This window comes from Morchella sextelata (assembly GCF_020137385.1).
Source record: "Morchella sextelata strain SCLS chromosome Unknown scls_35, whole genome shotgun sequence".
In the NCBI taxonomy this organism is placed as follows: Eukaryota; Fungi; Ascomycota; class Pezizomycetes; order Pezizales; family Morchellaceae; genus Morchella; species Morchella sextelata.
In genome coordinates, this window is record NW_025408650.1 from 42,030 (window position 1) to 55,592 (window position 13,563).

Consider the following 13,563-nt stretch of genomic DNA (forward strand, 5'->3'; position numbering starts at 1 on the left):
TGACAGCCGCGAAATAGATTAACAGCTGCAGGGTAGACAAGTTCTTCCTACAAAAGCGGAGGACAGGCACGGAAAGCCGTACTCCTCGTCTCGCATACTCTAGCGGCACAGGAGCGCTGCACCGGAAACAATAGCTGTCCAAACACCCAGAGAAATGATCGCTCGTTGAGAAATGATCGGGCCGCTAAGTGTCTCAGGCCCCGTTTTGCAGACCAAGCATTTCTCAGCCTCAACAGCCCGGCCCCCAAACCCCGCCATTCCAAGCTTCCCCGTGCAGCAACCGAGAAGTAGTGCGATAACGGCCACCCAGACTGAGACCGAGACTGATTGAGCCCGATCAAATTGCAATATAGCGCCATACGAATACGATATATACAAAGATATATTACCGTAGTAGCAGCTGGTCGCGTGGGTCGCAATATATCCACAGACACTGTTTTTCTTTTCTTTCTTTCCTTTCTCCAATCAACATTCACATCTCTTTCAACAGTCGCAATGGCAGCTTCTACTACACGCAATGTCGAGGTATGGGGAGACACAAGCAGGTCCGTTGGCCTGATCGGCATGGGCGACATGGGCAAGATGTATGCGCGCTGCATCGCCGGCGCCGGGTGGAGGTACGTCTGTCTGTCCATCTGCTACCGCTGCTGCAGCACCTCCGGGCGATTATACTGAGATAGCGTAGAGTCAATGCCTGCGACCGCGCCGAAAAGTATGAAGCGCTGAAGGAGGAGTTTGCAGGTATATCTCTCTTCTCCCTCTACCTCCTTTTTCTCTCTCTCCCCCCCCCCCCCCCCCTCTCTCTCTTCCTGTTTGTAGGAGGAGGAGAACGCTCGCTCAGCAGTGTTTATTGATGGCACATTCCTTGTTGACGCTCTAGAGAGATTGAAAACATCCACATCTACGTCAACGGGCACTTTGTCGCGCGCCAGAGCGACTACATCATCTACTGCGTCGAGGCCGAGCTCATTGACGCTGTCGTCGCCGCATACGGGCCTTGTGAGTCAAGTCGCACCTGGGGGAGCTATGATGAAGAGAATGGGGAGCTGATAGCAAGGCAGCGACGAAACTCGGGGCGATAGTCGGCGGACAGACGTCTTGTAAGGCGCCGGAGATTAAGGCGTTTGAGAAGCATCTGCCGTCGGATGTGGAGATTGTGTCGTGCCACTCGCTACACGGGCCGAGCGTGAACCCTGCCGGGCAGCCACTGGTGAGTAGCTGGCCCGCCCACCCTCGCCGGCGGAGAGAAGGCTGATGTTGGGAATCCGGGAGCTGCGAAATAGGTATTGATCCGGCACCGGTCGTCTGATGCGAGCTTTGCGCTGGTTGAGCAGATCCTGTCGTGCTTCCGGTCAAAGTTTGTCTATTTGACCGCGGAGGAGCACGATCGCATCACCGCCGACACGCAAGCCGTGACACATGCGGCATTTTTGAGGTTGCAAATTCTGAATTCCGAATACTCGCAATATTATATACTAATGGATGGATCGGTGTGTCAATGATAGCATGGGCACGGCCTGGCACGCAAACAATCAGTTCCCCTGGGAAGTCACGAAATGGCGTAGCGGCATCGAGAACATCAAGATTAACATCACACTGCGCATCTACAGCAACAAATGGCACGTCTACGCCGGTCCGTCACCTCCCCTCATCCCCGTCCTCTCGCCACTACTAATAGAACCGCAGGCCTCGCAATCCTCAACCCGTCGGCCCAACAGCAGATCCGCCAATATGCCAGCTCCGTCACCGAGCTGTTCAAGCTCATCCTAGAGGGCAAGCGGCAAGAGTTCGAGACGCGCATTCGCACGGCCGGCGAGTTCGTCTTTGGGAAGCAGCGGGACGAGCTGCTGCTGCGCGACGACATCCTTGACCAGTTCTCGCTCAGCGGGGTGCCGAAAGCCGAGAGGAAGCCGAATAGCCATCTGTCACTGCTGGGAATGGTCGATTGTTGGTGGAAGTGCAATATTGTGCCCTATGATCACATGATATGCTCCACACCTGTATGTGCGCCCTTTTCTTTTCTTTTCTTTTTACTGCGTCTTACTGTGTTTGTGAGGGAGAGAGAGCCGTGATAACCGTACTTGCTTTCTTGCTTGTTTTCTGTGTTATGTCGTACATTGTGGGAACCGCGTAATCGGCGGGGTAATGATTAGCGGGACGGGATGGCTGATGTGCGGCGTAGCTGTTCCGACTGTGGCTGGGCGCAACCGAGTACCTCTTCCGCCAGCCCGATCTGCTGGACGACTGCATCCGCTTTGCGCTCGACGACGATTCCTTCCGCTCCGACGATCTGGAGTTTACGTTTGCCGCGCGGGTATGTTGTTGTTACCCGGGTCTTTTGTTCTTTGTCTTTCCTGCCTTGCCCACCCCGGCCCCCGCATGTATCATATTATCACTCCCCCACAAGATCTCATTATCCACCATTACCTACCACACCTGCTAAGCATTCATATACTCCCCCCGCTGCCTTACCCCTGCCCCCACCCATCCCCTCACTAACAAACCACAGGGCTGGAGCGACGCCGTCTCCTTCGGCGACTTCAATTCCTACCGCCTCCGCTTCGAGAAGCCGCAGGAATACTTTGCCCCCCGCTTCCCCGAGGCCACAAAGCTGGGGAACGAGATGATCAAGACCATCCTACAGAAGATGAAGTCTGTCGAGGAAGCCGGTGCTTCTACCACTACTACTGCTGCGAGTGCTTCATAGTAGAGGGTGGGGAGGGGAAAGGGGAAATGATCGTTCTTGCATGTTTTTTTTAGATGTGGAATCGAATACCTTTTTCTGTCTTTTTGGCGTCACAGTGAATGATGATTTCTGAGTGCAGGGACCAGAGTCGTAATTATGCTAACGTGACAGAATAAAAAAGAGAAAACCGCCGTGAAAGTACATGCCTCGAATGAGAAGATGGGGAAAAAAAAGCAAAACAAAAGGGCATAAAAAAGAATGAAAACTCCCCCAAAACCCCCCACGTAAACACCAAAACAGTCGACATAAACAGTCCCCCCCAATTGGTCCTCCGTCTAGATTAGATTAGTTCCACTCCTTTTGGGGATGATTTTGGTTATGGCTATTGCTGACCGCGTACGCTGGAGAATACTCGTTTTTGCTATTCTACAAATGGGCCCGACCACGCCCCTCCGCCGTCATGTAAGCCATGTGTAACCCTTTCTATAACAATATATATAAACCAAAGGGAAGTGGCGTAAAAAGAAAATAATAAAAAGAAGTGAATGGTAATCAATAAAGCACTCATTAAACCGCCCCTCTCCCTCTTAACATGCTTTCCCCCAGACCACAAAAGCGGACGGACAGTCATACATTCCCCAAAACATTCGTTCATTTCATTCACATGACTTCTTTCAACGGAATAGACTTCTGTCTCCTTACCTCTCTCGACCGCTCCTTGAGCAGATAAAACAGCGCATACAGCGCTGCCATGATCGCCACAACCACCAGATATGTGATAACCCATCCCCTACTCGCGTTCGCTAGCTCGGGGCCCAGCCCGATGCCGCCGTTGACGATGCCGAGGATGATGACGATGCGGCCGAACCAGATGTGCGCATACGACCAGGCGGAGCGCGTGCCCGTGATGAGGAACTGGCGGTGGTGCATCTGGCCGAGCACGCCCTGCAGCGGCAGCAGGCACACGATGATGATGCCCATCACTTGGTGGTAGGAGCGCCATTGCTGTTTTGCGATTAGTTACTTGCGAAAATACACTTTTCCAATTGTGGCTGGTTGGGTAAATGTATGGGTAGAAGGTTAAATGATATATGCGGAATAGGAAGGTGGGTAGGGGAAATTGAGATTAGAAAAGAGGGTATATAATTTTTTGATATCAATTGGACCAAGGATAATTGGAGGTTCGGGAACCATCTAGGGGTAATGATAATGATATATATTAGGCTCACAGGGAGACCTACCGTTCCAGTCATACTGCTCCTCCACACACCCATGGTCATGCCGATGAACGCCAATATCAGATTAAAGATCTGCACGCCGCGATGCAGCGCCAGGGCGTTCGGGACCCGATTGTTCAGCAGCCGGATGAGCGCCGCACCGAACGGGAAGAGTAACACGAATGTGACACCCATTATGACACCTAAGAAGCAGCACCAGCACAATATAAGAATCTGTCTGTCTCTCTCTCTGCATGCATGCACAACGCAAAAGAATATAGCTAAGAACGAATAAAAGAAGAGAAAAATAAAGTTATACAGGGCCCACCCATCATGCCCCAGGCATGCAGCGGCAATAAAACAGACGTGACAAGAAACAAGTATTTCCAATGCGGCGTAGCTGTTGATGGCTGCCCTGCAGTGTTTCCGCCGGGGTATTTGTGTATGTGTGTGTGAGTATCAGGGGGTATATATATGAATCGGAACTCGCAAGGGTTGCCAAAAGAGTGTAATATATATAATCGAATCGCTGCTTCTTGCTCTTTTTGCTGTCGCCTGGGGTTGTGATTTTTCACACTACATAAAATGACAAAAAGTAAACGCCGCAAGGCTCAATACCATACCATGTGCAATCAATACCCTATCCGCCTTTGTCCTCGGCGCCGCGATCGAGCTCCCAGTCGACACTATCGAGTCGTTGCTCGTAAACGGGTTCGTATCGTTCCCACCAGTCGCCGCGACCATGTTGAGAGTGTAGAAACCATATAGCCTGTGCTGGTGGATTGTCGCAGATTTATCTGTAGTTGCGACTTGTTCGTTGTTGCCCACGGACCACAGTAAGTTCTGAGCGGTGCTGTTGACATCAAGTGATCCACCATTCCATTCCCGACAGTTGGCACCTACAATGCTGTAGTTAGAAGCTGCTCAGAGGGCAAAGCTGGGTCGGGTTGAGATTTACATCTGATATTGGCGGTCATGATACCGTTTGCGACACCGCTCCCGTCCAGCAGCTCGTACTGGATCGATTCCTCAAACTCGGGCTCGAATTCACCACTATAAATTTCACCATATCAGATCGACGTCGTTCCTCTTCCCTCCCCCATCAAAAAATAGGGAATTCAATCCGTACAGTCCAAGTCGCGCCGAAGCCGTAACTCCTCCGTTCCCGTCCGAGTAGATGACAAACATCAATGCGCCCTTCATCCCCGTGCCAATTCCCGTCCCAACCCAGCCAGCGGATGCGGGTCCGTTGAGTTGGATGAATGTGTCATTGCCGGACGCGGGGATGTTGAAACTCGCCGAGTAGCCGGCGGCTGATCGGTTTATAAATGTTGATATTTGGGCATTGCTCACAGTGGCTATATTTATTTGAAAGAAATGTATATATAAGTTGTCTTGTTCTTTGATTGTTTGAGGGAGATCAAAAGTTGGTGGGTGGTACACACCAAGTGCCAATACTGATGAAAGAGCCTTTATCGTGGATCTGAACGAAACCATTTTTATGTATAGATTTCGATTTTTTTTTTAATTCCTGCCGGTGTTTGTCGACTCGCGCTTACCGGGGGTATTTAAAACCTAGGGAAGTAGTGGTAGTGGCAGTAGGTAGTGAATATTAAAGAATGTCGAAATATGCTTGGTTGCTTCTGTTGTTGAACACCACCTGCACTCTCACGGCGAAGAGAGGGACTGGGCAGCTAGCTGGATGTACGAACAAGAGAAGAAGGGGAGCAGAAAATGCCAGAAACAAAAAAAAAGTGCGGATTCACTTGAACTTGTACCGGTAGGGGGGTGGAGGGATAAGGCAAAAAAGTTCGCCCAAGGTGTAGGTAAAGTATGCATACTGTACTCTACTCTACTAAGATTCGGCTGGATTCATAATATCCTCCAATAAGCGGCCACCATCTCTCTAAATTCCCCCACTGGCTGAGACATTGTTCTACATTTTACTCTACGCTCCCCTACACTAGCTCTGGCAGCGTCCCTAAAACATAGTCAGCACGGGGCAGCGCCGCAGCACTGGTAAAGCCTATCCCAGCCCCCACGACTGATTTGCCAAAAAAGAAATTTTGGACTTGAATAGCTTCTCCGTTTAAGCTAGGTCGGTTTCCTTTTTTGACGGGAGAAGCGAACGGGATGTCGCGCTGGCTGCCCTGCGAGATGTGCTGTAGCAATAGAGTACATATTTCGAGGTAGTTATAGATATGTATATATGTATGTAGTATTGGCCGTGATGATGATGATGATGATGATGATGATGAATTCGGTATGTATGTATTGTTGCCCTGAAGAATGTCATATCCCTAATCACAAATCACATGGCATATGCCTACAAGCTACGTAGACACCGGGGGGGAGTACTTCTGACAAAGCCTAGGCCGGAAGATAGGCAATTGATATTCGGAATATTACGTCCCATACCCATAGATACTCCAGATACCTACATGTAGCTACATTCTATTCCCAGCTGATATTCCCCAGCTGAGGAGTGTAGCACGTTAGAGTAACATGTAGGGGCGCTTCCAAGTTCACAAAAAAAAAAAAAAAAGTAGGGGGGGCTGAGTCCTTCGTTGTTTTGTCGGTTGCGGTCCATTTTGGCTTTTGGGTGACCTGGGGCCCTGAGAGGGTGTGTGGACCAGCCGAAACAGTCCTTGCCTCTTCCGGGGTAGCACTGTTCTCAGGCGAAATGCTTGTTCGAGCTAAGCTAGCGGGCCCTGCTGATGTCTCTTTTTTTACCCAGGGTCTGCATCTAGCTTTTGTGTCTACATGTAGCCCTAGGGCCAATCGCTAAATAATAGATTTAAAACAAGGCCGTGGTATGCAAGCTTGTTTCTGGGTACATGTAATATTCAATACCTCAACCTCACGACTCGTACGCTAGCATTCCCTTCAGAATTCCAACTGCAGCAATACATGTACCGACATTCGTCCACAAACAACTGCTGATGTTGGGAAAGAGAGCATAAGTGCTGAACGGGGTTGTCTCTAATCCGTTTCAATGCCACCACCTCCACCACCATTACCACATCGCTCCATGCAATCCCTGGTTTGCTGCGCTGCACTTGGCTGGCAGCCACCGCCATTGGGTTCTGCACCACGGAATGCCCTTGGGACCTCAGACTTCACTAAACGAGCAAATAGGAAAAAGGAGCGTTTTACTGGCTACCGAAAACCGAGAATCAGTGCCTGCATGAGTAGTTTCATAACACGTTGGCCCAGGTGCGACGACGACGACGTCGACTCCGCGGTCAATCGAGCTGATAAGCTGGGCTAGCCGGCACCTATCTGTTTACCTGGCCACTATGTAAAACCCCCCAGGCACGAATAACGGCCACTAGGCTCCCGCAACATCTCATGTCTAGATATCATCACCAATGGTGTGCACATGGTGATGATTGATAGATAGACTGGGACGGCCTGTCCAACGATGGGTCGCCGTCAGATATAAGCCTTTCTGGAAACAGGACTCGTCATCAACGGCTAATCATCCGTTCTTCTATCAAATTCTACAGACCGAAAAATGTCCCCATGTAACTACAACGCACTGCCCGCAGCTTTTGTCCATACAGGAAATTCATCAGAGGAGAGGAATCTCAAGAAAAAGAATGAAAAGGACAAAGAAAAAGAAGAAAAAGAAGAAAAATTTCGCATGTAGACCCCTCTATTGAAAGCCTCGCCAACCCCCAACCCTGTATACTCGGATAGTGAAAGATACTAAAGAAATTTTCCATACTCATGTCCTTCATTTCTAGTAGCGACTACACACTAAAGAATCATTTTACCTTTTTATGGCCCACCCTCGCAATTTCTGTACAGTCGTTACAGGCATTGATACAGAGAGGTGACTTAAAAATCTAATCATAGTCAGTCTCGGGTCTTTTTCTTAGAGGAGATTGATAGGAATATACAAAAGTCAAAGAAGACTCGATCTTCTTTCAGTTTCGGGAGTCTCTCCTGATCTCGTGCCTGTTGGTATGCCTCCGTGAACTTAGAATGATCATTTACATCCTCATCGCAATCCCGGAACGACATAGGTTCGATACGGCAACGCTCTAATGAATGGAAATTGGAGTCTTTCCAGAAGTCCCCACAGATACGATAAGGTTTCCAGCAGAGATACGAAACGTTAGTACAACATTTGCGGATTGTGCTACAGAGATGCGATCTCGTATGCGACATTTCATCTGCCGTGGAATTTCCAAAAGGATCAACCCAAACAAAGTAGATAAGACGAGTGATCCGACCTGGGTCAGGCAACTTTTCGATTGCACGCGCAAGCCCTGTCAAACTGTTAATGATGTACAATCATGAATATGTTTTGAAACCCGAAAGACTACCTCCAGAAGTAACTAATTTGCAATCCACAATCACAAGGGTCGTCAAGTTTTTAAGCTTCGGGCAAAGAGCTGCCAGACTCCTATCAGAAATTTCCGGACATCGCTCCATCGTAAGCGCCTTCAAAATGATTTCGTTGCCACCTTTTAACTGGAAGATCTTTGAATTTTTGAGGTTATTGAAGTTTGTTGCAGCGTTCTCCTGACAATGAAAAATCCTGAAATTCTCCAGGTTTGGATAGTTTCTCGACAAATTGATCCAAATATTATGGGCCACAATGCCCTTGCTCTTGTCATCCTTGATTTGAATTTCTCTCATCATTGGAAATTTCTCGAAAACCAGGTTAAATCCCATGATAGCACCATGCATGTTCACCGATAGTACTTGAAGTTGGGGGCAGCTCTGCATCATCCTGGTAAATAGTTGTGCCAAATCACTGACTTTTGGCATCTCCGCTAACTGCTTTGAAGGACTTCTGTCATGGGCCATATATGATGCCCCACCATGTATGTTTACTTTGATGGCGCGGACCATATTACCCAATTCCTCGTCTTCGCTGATTGTCCGGACAAACCGCTCAAAACTAGGAAGTTTGTTCAGATTGACATACTTACAGACAATCTGTTGGCCTAGATGACGCCAATAGTGGCAGGAACGGAGAACTGCCCTCAGACGTCGATACCTTGTTGTGGTAAAGCTGGTATCAAATTTGAAGCTATTTCCAATGTGGACATTTTTCGTTTCCATTTGGTCCTCCGGCATGAGGCCGTCGGCGAGATAGCTGAAAATCGTCGTCAAAGTGTCTTCGGACAATTTTCTAATGCCGGTGACTGCTCCATCAGAGTAACGTCCAATATGGCTCCTGTCAGCTCTAACCATTACTGATTTTGGTCCATCGAATTTCGGCGCTTCGAGGGGCTCGTCTGGTACCGACTCTGCTCTTTCAACGTTTCCATTCAAAGCAACTCCTTCCTTGGGGGTTTTCTTTTTTCCCTCTTTTTTGGAACCAACTTTGTAGACTGGACAGCTTCGGCTCCCATGAATTTACCAAGAGGTACGCCTCCATTATCATCCTGATCTGGCAAATCTCTGGCCGCATGGGCTTTTCTGATCCGATACTTATTTTTCTTCCCGGTCTTTCTAGCTTCCCGTTTCTCAATAGCCTCATCATCGGACCATTGTTTGTTGATCCCTTGAAAATCCCATGTATCGACGTCGTCATCATTGACCCGATTTCTCCTGGTTTTGAACTTGCAAGACCCTTTTCTTGACAAGGACCCCCATGATTACCCTCACAAAACCAGCAAGCCCCCGCCCGAGGAGTTGTAGAAGGCTCGTCCTTAGGGTTTTCTTTTGCTACTCGAGGATAGGGGGACGGAGTCACCTTTGCGTTTTGTTCTACCCATTTGAGGGAGGGAATAGGAACATTGTCCAGAATACGGGCCGAAGTAGAAACGCGAGCAGGAACGGGGGCACGAATAGGGTCAGAGGCACTTTCAGGAACGGTGGCAGGGGCGGAAGACTTCGCCTTTACGTTTCGATTTTTGTACTTGGGGTTTGATTTAGGAGCACCCGTGACAGGCCGTGAAGATGATAAAAGAGATGCAGGTGGAGGTGATACCGGTGCTGACCGAGACTGCGTCGGTGGTGTCGGTCTTATTGTAGACGGCGTCGGTGGTGTCGGTCTTATTGTAGACGGCGTCGGTGGTGTCGGCGTTATTGGGGGTGGTGTTGGTGGTATCGGTATTACTATAGACGGCGTCGGTGGTGCCAGTGGTGCCGGCGCTGGCAGAGACGGTGTCGGTGGTGCCGGCGCTGGCAGAGATGGTGTCGGTGGTGCCGGTGTTGTTGGTGAGGGCGTCGGTGGTTCTGGCGCTGGTACAGATGGCGTAGGGGGTGCTGGTGTTGGTAAAGATGGCGTCGGCGTCAGTGGCGATACTGGTGTTAGCAAGTGGCAGTGGTATTGGGTTGAAACCTTTCTCGCCCGATTTTTCTTCAGCAACAGAGATATTACCCTTGGTAAACTGGCCGGGTTTTTGTAAATTGGCGGCCAGAATAGGATCTTCGCTCCGCGTGCCCTCCTTATTCGTTATACTCTCTGGTAAGAAAACCTTCACGTCATCAAACACTGTATCAGTGCTCGCGGGGTGATTCCTTGTGGGGGCCTTTTTTTCTGCAGGGGCCTTTTTTTCTGACGATTCATTTTTCCCCGGTGACAAAATATCTGCAAATCATATCAATGTTCAATGTTCAGTATATATATATATCGTATGGATCATTACCAATCCAGGGATCCGGATTTGTTTCCTTTTGAGTTTCCCTTTCATTATCCCAAAACAATCTCACTGCATTCCGGTCGACATAGGGCTCGGGCTTGGGCGAATGCCTAATAGAGAGGTCCGCTTGTTGGAACAGCTCGGGTGTGTACCTGCCCGAACTTTCAGAGCCCGAGTCTGAATTTTCAGCTGTATAATGTAATAAGCCCGGTTGATGGTCATTCGGGTCGTCTTTTGGTTGACGTATCTTGGAAATCAGGTTCTGATTTGTGTGTAGCCCTGACCCAAGCCTGCTATTATACTTGCCACCATGAGAATTCTTTACATCTCCGCATTTAATAGCTGGTAGATGCGAGGGTTCTATAAGAGTCCGCTTTTCTGCATGTTGTGGCTGATATCTATTATTTGTCGGGGCATGATTGTTTTCAATTCTGCGGTTTGGGGGAGTGTAATTCACTAGGGCCATCGTACCATTGGCAGTTGGATGAAAGGTTTCTCTATCCTGTAGCTTATTTCTGCTGTCAATTTGATAATTCATCTCACCTCTTTTATTCAGATCAGAGGTCCAGTTGTGGTCTTGGGGGCTTATTCTCGCTGTGTTATCTGGCGGGTGGTTGTCGCCACCGACTAATGAATATCCCAAGGACTCGGATCCAGTCTGAAAGGGTCTTCCTTGCCTGGAGTTGGATACACCACTTCCTGGACTGCGACTATTCATGGTTTTATTTCCGGATATTGAGTATCCTGGTTGATAATCACGGTCAACGGGCGAACCCACAGAGCCATGTGCGCTTGAGTCAGTCCTAAAGGATCCGGGAAATTTAGCTGAGGGAGTCGCAAACTGCTGGCGAGCTGTAGTCCCTCTACCGCTGGTATATCCTCCATTGTTACCGTTGATGTACCCTCCGTTGTTACCGTTGATGTACCCTCCGTTGTTACCGTTGGTGTACCCTCCGTTGCTATCGTTGGTGTACCCTCCGTTGCTACCGTTGGTGTACCCTCCGTTGCTACCGTTGGTGTACCCTCCGTTGTTACCGTTGGTGTACCCTCCATTGTTACCATTGGTGTACCCTCTAGTGTTACCGTTGTTGTATCCCCCACTGTTACCGTTGTTGTATCCTCCAGTGTTTGAGGGTCCATTTTCGAACCGATCAACTGAACCCTTGGAGTAATGATAGCCGCTGTTTTCTTGCCGAAAACCAGTCCTGGGACCCGTGGGTTTCCGAGATTGATCGCCACCAAATGTTTGAGGAATTGCTATCTCCCTTGCCAGAGAACCTTGACTCTGCAAAGTACCGAGGTTACCTGCTGCTGCTTGATTGGGCCATTGACCATTGGGAAAGCTAGGTCCGCCCGGGGTGCGTCCTCTTCCTCCATGCATCCTTTTTGTAATATCACATCGCGCGGAGCTGGGATATTTCCACCTGTATTCCTCATAAGCTGAAGTAGCTCATTCTGGATATTAATGGCTTGTTTTGGTTTATTTCTATTCGGGGGGGTAGAGTCCGTTTGAGAGGCACTAACAGAAAAAACACCGCCATTCGGTCCTGATTTGGTGTTACTTTGACCGATTGGCCTAAAGCTTTGCTGACCACCTCCAGTGTTATTCGCGTGGGGTAGAGGAGCATGGCTCGGGAGAAATTGATCTTGATATATCCCCTCATTCGAATATTCCTGAAAACCATTGTCATTACCATGAAATGAACTATTTTGATTGCTTCTGTGGTGGGTTTGTCTATGGGGGTAAAAATTTGGTGCCCGCATTGGCGGCGGCGGTGGTGGTGGTGGTGGCGGCGGCGGCGGCGGTGGTTGATCATAATTCATCACTCGTTGTTCGTGCATGACGTCATTTTGATATACGGACGGACGGGATACCTCTCTTGCCATCCCTTGATATGATGCGTGCCTGTTAAGGCTGGGATTGTATGGTGAACGACTAGATTCTGGTCTATGGATAATTGAACTGTCCCTAGGCGGTTGGATATGGTTCATAGCCGGCGTAGATCCTCCCGTGGCTCATTATCATAGTTCGCTTGTCCATTGTAGAAATTCCCGCCTGAAGGAGATTTAAAGATAGAAGAACTTGCAGTAGGGCCGTTGTCTGGTCTCCAACTGTGATTGAATCAATAACATATCTAAGGGGGGCATCGTAGTCCATTGACCTCTCGGCTTGTGATAGATCCGCCTGGTTAGTCAATGATACACCGCCATTCATCACAGAATTCTGTGCCTCTATTACATATTGGCCTTGCCAGTACTTCGGTTGTCGACTCCCACCTTTGGAAGTGCGGCCATGGCAGCATCTCGTTGCTGTTTCGAGACATGCTGCCGGCTAATACTATCGTTATCGGCGCCTGAAGCAGCTCTCGGCATCTGGCTTAAAGTAGGTCTTGATTCAGCCACTTGGGCCTCTCTCAAAACGCCGGACGGTAATTGAACGCCGGATGATATGTGGATCAATGGCAATTTTCCTCTCGAGAGCAGTAGTCTAAGATTCGTTTTAGTCATCCTTGTGTATTCAGGTTACATTCCAAGGGCATCATTTGCGCTCAATACTTTTCCTCAAGAAATGATCTCTGCACAACGGCTTAACGTCGCCGGGCTCAATATTGTGCTTCCAGGGGCAACCTTGTGTGGAACATTTTGCTGTAGGTTATTAGTTTATATGTGGCATGGCGCTGAGGCAGTACGATGATGAAGATGGGGCGCGGAGAAGTTGGGCAAGGTATCCTTACCAAAAATCACTGCTTGCGACACAGGATAGAACCATTGCTCCGCTCAAACTTCTCTTGCTCATACTCGAGCTCCCCCATCCCAGACATAGTGACGAGATTTGGGTCCCTTTGTTGTTGTACTTAATTTGACGGATTAGCCAAGTGATCGTAAGAGTGTCGGGTTGTTGGTCAGTGGAACAAAAAGACAAAAAACAGAAGTCGTTTTCGAATGGGAGGAAGCGCTTGACGAAGAGAGCCAAACAGACGTGAAATTGAGTAAGTATAGAAGTGTAAGGAGCGCGCTTGGGATTAAATTGATGTATAGAATGCGAGAGGGT

General features: G+C 49.0%; 4 protein-coding genes across 4 annotated transcripts; 1 reads left to right on the forward strand and 3 right to left on the reverse strand.

Annotated features, from left to right (window-relative positions):
• Window positions 1–495: 495 nt before the first annotated feature.
• H6S33_009875 (uncharacterized protein) lies at window positions 496–2,707 on the forward strand (the record flags this gene model as incomplete). The annotated part of the gene is made up of 9 exons (XM_044841305.1): window positions 496–617; window positions 686–741; window positions 883–999; window positions 1,062–1,210; window positions 1,284–1,435; window positions 1,506–1,633; window positions 1,687–2,000; window positions 2,183–2,314; window positions 2,510–2,707. 9 exons carry the CDS (start codon window positions 496–498, stop codon window positions 2,705–2,707), a joined length of 1,368 nt encoding a protein of 455 aa, XP_044687460.1.
• A 639-nt stretch (window positions 2,708–3,346) lies between these two features.
• H6S33_009876 (uncharacterized protein) lies at window positions 3,347–5,400 on the reverse strand (the record flags this gene model as incomplete). Its single annotated transcript, XM_044841306.1, has 6 exons — window positions 3,347–3,691; window positions 3,928–4,106; window positions 4,527–4,802; window positions 4,862–4,956; window positions 5,033–5,261; window positions 5,349–5,400. The coding sequence occupies 6 exons, from the start codon at window positions 5,398–5,400 to the stop codon at window positions 3,347–3,349; spliced, it is 1,176 nt and encodes a 391-aa protein (XP_044687461.1).
• Window positions 5,401–8,205: 2,805 nt separating this feature from the next.
• H6S33_009877 (uncharacterized protein) lies at window positions 8,206–11,892 on the reverse strand (the record flags this gene model as incomplete). The annotated part of the gene is made up of 5 exons (XM_044841307.1): window positions 8,206–9,175; window positions 9,247–9,474; window positions 9,537–9,784; window positions 9,867–10,459; window positions 10,518–11,892. The coding sequence occupies 5 exons, from the start codon at window positions 11,890–11,892 to the stop codon at window positions 8,206–8,208; spliced, it is 3,414 nt and encodes a 1,137-aa protein (XP_044687462.1).
• An 854-nt stretch (window positions 11,893–12,746) lies between these two features.
• H6S33_009878 (uncharacterized protein) lies at window positions 12,747–13,333 on the reverse strand (the record flags this gene model as incomplete). The annotated part of the gene is made up of 2 exons (XM_044841308.1): window positions 12,747–12,999; window positions 13,257–13,333. The coding sequence occupies 2 exons, from the start codon at window positions 13,331–13,333 to the stop codon at window positions 12,747–12,749; spliced, it is 330 nt and encodes a 109-aa protein (XP_044687463.1).
• Window positions 13,334–13,563: the final 230 nt, after the last annotated feature.